Source organism: Ornithorhynchus anatinus, chromosome 14 (genome assembly GCF_004115215.2).
Source record: "Ornithorhynchus anatinus isolate Pmale09 chromosome 14, mOrnAna1.pri.v4, whole genome shotgun sequence".
NCBI classification, from domain to species: domain Eukaryota; kingdom Metazoa; phylum Chordata; class Mammalia; order Monotremata; family Ornithorhynchidae; genus Ornithorhynchus; species Ornithorhynchus anatinus.
The window spans coordinates 15,278,950-15,287,614 of NC_041741.1; the positions used below are offsets into that span (position 1 = coordinate 15,278,950).

Genomic DNA, 8,665 nt, shown 5'->3' on the forward strand with positions numbered 1-8,665 from the left:
TAATTTCATCTGAGAGAATCTTAGACGTGCAGCTCCCGTGGGTGGAAGGAGTGGTGGTTTTCTGGAGACACAAATGAAAATTGGGCTGTGGGTTCAGAAAACAAATGCAGGAAGTTAATTTTTTAGTGGCATTCATTTCAGCAAACATCTCTAAAACCCACCCTTTCGTCTCCATCCAAACTGCTATCCTTCTGATCCAAGCATTTAGCTCACTTTGACTATGGCATCAGCCTCTTTGCTGATCTCTCTAACACCTGTCTCTCCCTACTCTTGTCCATACTTCCTCTGTTGCCCTGATCATTTTTCTAAAAACACCGTAATTCAGACCATGTCTCTCCCCACTCCTCAAGAACCTCCAGTGGTTGCCCATCCACCTCTGCCTCAAACTGAAACTCCGCACAGTTTCTCTCACCTGCTTTCCCCCTCCTATCTCACCTGTCTGGTTGCCTATTACAACCCAGTACACACACTTCACTCTCACACCGACTTATTCACTGCTTCTTGATCTCATCTTGCCTTCCGAACCCTTGCGCCCCCCGCCCCCTCCCCCCCCGCCATCTCCCTCTCTGTCCCTCTCTCTCTGGCCTGGAACTTCTCACCTGCCCCCCTCCATATCTGACAAACCACCACTCTCCCCACTTTTAAAGCCCTACCAAAATCATATATCCAAGAGACCATCCCCAATCAAATCTTTATTTCCCCTATTCCCTCTGCTGTTGCCTATGCATTTGGTTCTGTACCCTGTAAGCACTTGATATTCACCTCAGCCTCACTGCACTGAAGAACATATCCGTAATGTATTTTAATGTCTCCCCATCTAGACTGTAAGCTCCTTGTGGGCAAGGAACTTGTCGGGCTCTGGCACACAGTAAGCACTCAAGAATGCACAACAATTAAATGCTTGCTTTTCCAGATTGTTATGGGTTGAATATTTTAGATATCCATGTAAATGCAATTTTATAATACTTTTGAAAGTTCACTTCAGTCTGAAGGCCTTTTACCTTTTGAATGGCCAATGTACTGCTTTCCGCCCTATCGCTCAGAAACCAGGAATGATGTAGACTAAAAATCTGACTTGTATTTTGGGAAACTTGACCAGAACTAATCATTGGCATCTTTGCAGGTGCAGAGAATGTGGAGCGGGTATTGATTACAATCATCCAAGGAGCTGTCGACTATCCAGATCCCATTGCACAGAAAACATGTTTTATCATTCTCTCAAAGCTGGTGGAACTCTGGGGTAAGGTGGTTTATTAGCATTTGTGAGAGGTGTCCGATTATCCCATCTGGAAAAGTATTTTTTTTTAAGATCTGAATTATCTCTTGGCAGGGGGCAAAGATGGACCAGTGGGATTTGCCGATTTTGTTTACAAGCACATTGTCTCAGCATGTTTCCTAGCACCTTTGAAACAAACCTTTGATCTGTCAGATGCCCAGACAGTTTTGGTAAGCAACGAGGTATCCCGTGCTTTTAGTGGCGGAGGTAAATCGGGCCGAGAACTTGTATCCGCTTTTCTGCAGGGCACTGGAATGATTCAATAAGTCCCAGGCCCTGTCTCTGACCCACTTGCTCAGCTTTAGGACCAACAACTAAAAGGAGAAGGTCATGTCAAATGAATTTTTCTTAGTCTCCCGAGGCCCCTTGGAGCTCTGTTGCTCTGATCCCAGTGGCTTCCACAGAGGAAATGAGAATCTCTCTTCCTTGGCTCAATCTCGCCAGCCTCCTCTAGAGAACATCCCTGGGGTCCATTGGTACCAACTCTGTTGTAGTGTACTCTCCCAAGTGTTTAATACAGTGTTGTGCACCCATTAAGCCCTCAATAAATATGTTCGACTGGTTGAATAAATAAATACTCCTGACTTAGAAGGCCTTCAGATCACTTGCTTTTGGGAGTGACTAAGATGTTAGAAAACTGGGTGTTGTCACTTGTACAGTCTCTCTCTTACTCCGTATACCAACAGACTTTGTTATTGATTAGCAGAATACCAGTGGGTAGTAAGACGTGGACAGTGCGATCTTGGATAATCAAGGGTTGATTCCTAGAGTTCTAGCACCTGATTATAAATTTCTTCTCCACAGGCTTTATCAGAATGTGCAGTGACACTGAAAACAATTCATCTCAAAAGGGTAAGGTATTAAAAATACGTTTCAATCCCAGTACATTCAGCACCTTGCCTTTGGGTCAAAATCAAGGTTTTAGTCATGGCTGGATATTCAATCCCAGATCTCTTTCAAGCCCAGAGTGAACAGCTTCCAGCCTGACTTCCAAATGGCTGTGAAGGCAACAGTGCTTTGCTTACTATATAACAAGTCCGGTGGAAATGACTGCTTTTGGAAAGATTTGAAACCTCAACCAATCGACATGCCCTTCTGCGATTCTGGAAGTTTCCTTAAGCCGAGATTCTAAACTTCTTCCCGGAGGCTATTGGCGAGCACTGCCACTCTCCAACTTCCCCCTCTCCTACCTCATCCTTTTATTTCTGACAATTTGACGCTTCGTGTTAGTTTTGGGCGCATCTGGATTTGAGCAAAATCTTTACCTGCCAAGTTCTCTCTCCTGGTTTATTGGCTTGGTTTTTACTGTTTTGTTTTTTTGCTTTCTTCCTTTCTTCTCTGTTGTTCCCTACCTTCCCTCTCTGTAAATTGGTAGTTTGGTGCAACAGGCTGAGAATCCCTGCTTTTCAGTTTTAAGCCTGTGTTCGGAGCCCAGGAAGATAACCTGCTATTGCTCCCGATTGACCACGCAGTTATTGAGTTTCCGTCGGTGGGGCAAGAACTCCCTCCCCTACCATTGCTATTCTTAAGGGTTTTCCCACTGCCACTACCTTGGGTAAAGTGCACCCTACTTTCCACACCACCGATGGTGATAGAAGCATATGAGAGAGAGAGAGAGAGAGTGGTTTGAAGGCAGCTTCAGAACCTTGCTCTAGGAAGTTGCTCCCCTAAAGGATGCTGGGGTACCTTAGGATTTGCTTGAACCATTCTTGGATTCATTCATATAAAACTATTATCTGTCTAGTGTATACTGACAGGCTTGGTTTTACAAAGCATTTCTATCTTGGCCACAGTTGTAGTCCGTTTACAGTTTATTCCATTTTCAGGGCCCAGAATGTATTCAGTATCTTCAACAAGAATATCTACCATCCCTGCAGGTAGCTCCTGAAATAATCCAGGTAAGAACATTTTCAGCAAATATAATGTGAACATCCTTCAACCTGATGCTGGATATTATTTGATTTTTTAAAAAAGTCCAGTCATCTCACTTACATTAGCAGTCAGATCGGTAAAACACACCAAATAAAATGATAAAAACTAATATAACTAAGTCACTTGGTGATCTTGAAACATCAGTCATAATAGAGTCCACTTAATGCCTAATGTTCTGTGCTGAGTACTTAATATTCTTTGAAGATAAGCTCAATTTTAAGCAGAATGAGGCATTGTCATGCCATCTGTCCAGAAATGTTCAGAATTTAATGTAGTCATTTTATTAAAAATGGATTTCAGAACTTTTTTTAAAGGCTGGCTTAATGGGAAATTAGAGTAGGTCCTGGGCAGCACCCTGACTATATTTCAGCATAGCTAACCCAGAATATAGTTTGCAGCTCCAGGTTCCTCAAGTTTGAAGTATGTCTGTTTTCTTGATAAACTATGGATCTGCTTACCTAAGGACTGGAAAGTAATGATATTAATAGCACTAAGGGTGAAATCTCAATCAGTGGTATTTATTGAGCACTTAGTCTGTGCAGAGCACTGCACTAAGCACTTGGGAAAATAACATAGATTCAGTAGATAAATCCCTGCCCTCAAGGAGCTTGCTCAATTAGTCGATCAGTGGGATTTATTGAGTGCTTTCTATGTGCAGAACACTATACTAAGCACTTCGGAAGAAAATTAGCACCCTCCCTGCTCATAATGAGTTTACAGTCCTAGAGGGGGAGACGGACATTAATATGAATAAATAAGTACCAAAACCCCTCTTCTCAGTCAAGGGGTGTGATGATTTGGGGCCATTGCCAAAGGAGATTGCAGCCCCTCTGCCTCATTTTTAATATCACAAGCCCATATCCAGCTGTGTATTGCCTAGTCATATGACACAACACAGACTTTTTTTTAACCCTTTTTTCTCAGGAGTTTTGCCAAGCTCTTCAGCAACCTGATGCTAAAGTCTTTAAAAATTACTTAAAGGTAAGACACTCTTATTGTTGCTCAGTAAATCATTTTTCAAAGTCTTAATAGTTGTCAGGATCCAATGACCACCTTTACCACATTTTGTATACTGAAACAATGGTGGAACCAAACGCTGCTTTACCTACTTTAATTGGAGAAGCAGCGTGGCTCAGTGGAAAGAGCACGGGCTTTGGAGTCAGGGCTCATGAGTTCGAATCCCAGCTCTGCCACTTGTCGGCTGTGTGACTTTGGGCAAGTCACTTAACTTCTCTGTGCCTCAGTTCCCTCATCTGTAAAATGGGGATTAAGACTGTGAGCCCCACGTGGGACAACCTGATTCCCCTATGTCTACCCCAGCGCTTAGAACAGTGCTCGGCACATAGTAAGCGCTTAACAAATACCAACATTATTATTATTATTATTATATCCCTCAACTTGGGGCCTTTCTCTCCTTTCCAGTGCGTTCGGCAAAAGTGTGCAAAACCCTTTGGCTTTGCATTTTGCTAGACACAAAGCTGGGAGAGAGGAAGAGGTGGAATCTGAGTTACTTATTTTGGGTGTACCTGGGAGGCTTTTAATTACATGTGTTTGTGCATCAGTTTTTTTTGTTTTTGGTTTGTTTTTTTAGGTGGATAAAGGGGACAGGTGGGTGTGGCAAGAATTTAGAGTTAGAGCACCTAAATTATTGGGGAAGAGAAGCGCCTAGGAAAATTGAAGGAACTTGGAAGAGGATTGCTATTTTTCCCTATTTTGTGCGTGCATCCCAGGGCTGAAATTTTTCTTTCCTTCTTAGGGAGTAACAAATAATTATTGTTGTTGTTATGTGCTTACTATGTGCCAAGCACTGTATTAAGCACTGGGACAGATTCAAGGTAATCAGGTCCCATTTGGCATTCACAATCTAAAGTAACAGGAAGAACAGGACTTGGAAAATAATATATACTTCCGGGAAAGGATATATCTTGCTTAGCAACTGGTCCTAGTGAATTTGTTTATATCCACAAAACCTGATAATCCAGGAAAAAGTCAAAAACTAGTTTCTCTTCAATGCTGTTTTTTTCTGTAGGAGGAATGAAGAATCTAAACCCAACTTTAATGAATGAGTGAGTTTTAGGTGTATTGCCAGAGAGATCTTGCCGTTTTGAAGTAGTGCACTTGGGAGATTTCTATGGGATACACATCTATTTACACATTGCCAAAATCACAGTGTGGGAAGCTCCTCCTTAGTGGATCCATTATCTGAGAGATTTTGTCTTTGATACCCGGAATCTATTCCGAACACTGGGAATCAGCTTTCTGACTGATTACCCTTTCAGGTTATTTAGTTTCTATCGTTGGCACCGGTGGACAGAAATGTCTTTGCCTTGGGTTTGCAAAGGGGTTATGTTTTTTGGGGACTTGAACAGCTGCCATATTGCCACCCCAGGGGAATGACAGCCTTCTGGGCTTGTAGAGGGTGAAAGATCTGTTGTCCTTAAAAATAGATGTTACCTTCCCAATTAAGAGTGAGGTTCTGAAATCTGCAGTGGGATCAATTTCCTGACTTTACATACTAATTCATGTGTGTACCTTTAATTAACAGGTATTCTTCCAGAGAGCAAAGCCCTGAGGAACAGCCTGGAAATCCCAATACCCAGTTGCCCCATCAGGAACTCTAATTTATACCGATGCTCTTCTTTGTGCCATTCACGTTGGTGATCTTTTTAAGTTTTTGTGCTTACAATAGTACATAGTTTAGCCTCTTTTTCTGTAAAATGGATAAAACTGGCTTTCAGTCTTGCTCTAGGTATGGGTGTGGGTCAACGTGAGAAGTTGCCTGCCTGCCTGCCTATTGAGACATTATTTTGTATTTTTTTTTAGTGCTGTAAAAACTACAAGAATGCTGTCAAAATAGCTTCAGTTTTTTGGGTTTTTGTTTGTTTTTTTTTTTGAAATGTAAGTGAACATGTCCCTCCCAAGATCATAGCGAAGGCTAAACTGTGTACATTTTTTTTAAAATTGAGCAAAAATATTTGCGATCTGAATGTCATTTTTCCTCACAAGTGCACATATAAAATACAGATAAATAAAGCAATCAGAACTAGTTTTTGTTTGTAGATAACTATGAGCTTTCTTGAAAAGCAATCTTAATGCTAAAGTGTTTATCCTATAAAAGATTGGTTTCATAAAGGAATTGATTTAAAAGGAGCTGGTTATACATTTTTATAAAAAAAAATAAATTTTATGTAGTGAAATCTGTGATGTCTCTTTGAATGCCTTTCACTGCCTTAGATCAGAGGTCCTCAAACCTATTAATCTGAGTAACATTTCAAGTCGGGGAGGAGATCAGACCAGACCATCTCTGGGATGGAAGGTAATCGGTCATCTCAATTCAATCAGTTGTATTTATTGAGTGCTTTGTGTGTGGAGAGCACTGTATTATAAGTGTTTGAAAGAGTGCACTGTATAACAGAGTTGGGAGACCCGTTCCCTGTCCACATTCCTTGAGGGCCTTAACTTTTTGGTGAGCATCCCTCTTTTTCTGCCGTCCAGCTTTACATCCTGCCACTTGAGCATGTAATTTCCAGAATGGGACCCAGAAACAGGCTCAAAGCACTCTTACAGAATTTTTGCACTAGGGAAAGTAGCTAAAAGAGAAGGACTATGGTTGGGTAAAGGGAACTAGATTTTCTTGTCAGAAGCAGGGTGATGATGGGAGGAGTGGATATTTAGCATTTTTATCTTTTATCACAGTAGTGTGATGATTCCTCTCAGTTGCTCTCAGCTAAAGTGGAGACTGAATAGTTGGTTTTGCCATTCTTTTCGAGAAACGTGGTAGGAGAGAGGTGTTGAGAGTTTGCCACCCCAAAACACCCCTCTCTGCTGTCCTGGAACTGCTGTCTTCCAGTTCCAGACAAAAGTTAGAGAAGCAGCCTGGCCTAGTGGATAAAACATGGGCCTGGGAGTCAGAAGGACCTGCATTCTAATCTCAGCTCTGCCATTTGTGGGCTGTGGGACTTGGGCAAGTCACTTTACTTCTCTAGGCCTCAGTTACATCATCTGGAAAATGGGGACCAAGTCTGGGAATCCCATGAGTCCCATTTGGGACAGGGATTGTATCCCACTCAATTACCTTGTATCCCAGTCTTCATTCCCATTTAACAGCTGAGGTAACTGAGGCCCAGAAAAATGAAGTAACTTGCCCAAGGCATGGGGCTCCCAGTCTTTATCCCCTTTTTACAGCTGAGGCCCAGAGAAGTGAAGTAACTTGCCCTAGGCCACTCAGCAGACAAGTGGCGGAGTCGGGGTTAGCACCCATGACCTTCTGACTCCTAGGCCCGGGCTCTATCCACTAGGCCATGCAGATCCCCCAGGGAAAGAGGAGGAGGAGGAGGAAGAGCATGGTGGCCTGAAGGGATGAGGGAGACTGCCCCCTTCTAGACTGTGACCCCATTGTTGGGTAGGAATTGTCTTTACCTGTTAACTAATTGTACTTTCTAAGCACTTAGCACAGTGCTCTGCCTGCAGTAAGTGCTCAATAAATATGGGTGAGTGAATAGCACTTGTAAGCTGTGTGACTTTGGGCAAGTCACTTAACTTCTCTGGGCCTCAGTTACCTCATCTGTAAAATGGGGATGAAGACTCTGAACCCCAAGTGGGACAACGTGATTACCTTGTATCTACCCCAGCGCTTAGAACGGTGCTCTGCACATAGTAAGCACTTAACCAATACCATTAGTAGTATTCTCTGGGCCTCAGGGAAGCAGCATGGCTCAGTGGAAAGAGTCTGGGCTTGGGAGTCAGGTCATGGGTTCAAATCCCAGCTCTGCCCCTTGTCGGCTGTGTGACTGTGGGCAAGTCACTTCACTTCTCTGGACCTCAGTTACCTCATCTGTAAAGTGGGGATGAAGACTGTGAGCCTCATGTGGGACAGTCTGGTTACCCTGTATCTACCCCAGCGCTTAAAACATTGCTCTGCACATAGTAAGCGCTTAAATACCTACATCATTATTATTATTATTTTTATTTGTAAAATGGGGATGAAGACAGGGAGCCCCACGTAGTACAACCTGATCACCTTGTTTTCCCCCCGGCCCAGCGCTTAGAACGGCGCTTTGCACAGAGTAACCGCTCAATAGACGCCAACATTATAATGAATGAATGAATGAATGAATGAATGAATGAGGGCGCGCGCGCGAGGAGGGAGGGAGGACGAAGCGGCCGCGCGCGCGTGCGCAGGGGCCGGGCGAGGCTCGCGCAAGAGGGGAGGAGGGGGAAGGAGAGCCGAGGGCGCGTGCGCAGGAGCCGCCCGGCGAGGCCAGTGCGCGTGCGCGGGAGGGGGGTGGGGGAATGAGGAGCGCTCCGCCCGGCGAGGCCATTGCGCGTGCGCAGGAAGGGAGGGGGACGGAGGAGAGGAGCGCTCCGCCGGGCGAGACCAGTGCGCGTGCGCAGGAAAGGGGGGGGGGGGGACGGAGGAGAGCGCTCCGCCGGGCGAGACCAGTGCGCGTGCGCCGG

General features: G+C 44.2%; 1 protein-coding gene across 5 annotated transcripts in view; it reads left to right on the forward strand.

Annotated features, from left to right (window-relative positions):
- XPOT (exportin for tRNA) overlaps nt 1-6,409 on the forward strand; it is a 50,341-nt gene extending 43,932 nt beyond the window's left edge. For 4 of the 5 annotated variants that reach the window (XM_029079079.2, XM_029079080.2, XM_029079081.1 and 1 more), the window contains exons 20-25: nt 1,124-1,240; nt 1,331-1,446; nt 2,081-2,128; nt 3,103-3,174; nt 4,133-4,189; nt 5,754-6,409. In XM_029079079.2, coding sequence (XP_028934912.1) covers nt 1,124-1,240; nt 1,331-1,446; nt 2,081-2,128; nt 3,103-3,174; nt 4,133-4,189; nt 5,754-5,780 — 437 coding nt within the window. In that variant the 3' untranslated portion in view covers nt 5,781-6,409. Of the gene's footprint in view, nt 1-1,123; nt 1,241-1,330; nt 1,447-2,080; nt 2,129-3,102; nt 3,175-4,132; nt 4,190-5,237; nt 5,262-5,753 lie in introns of those variants that run through there. The other variant, XM_039914071.1, reaches the window with a different exon arrangement.
- The last annotated feature ends 2,256 nt before the right edge of the window (nt 6,410-8,665 follow it).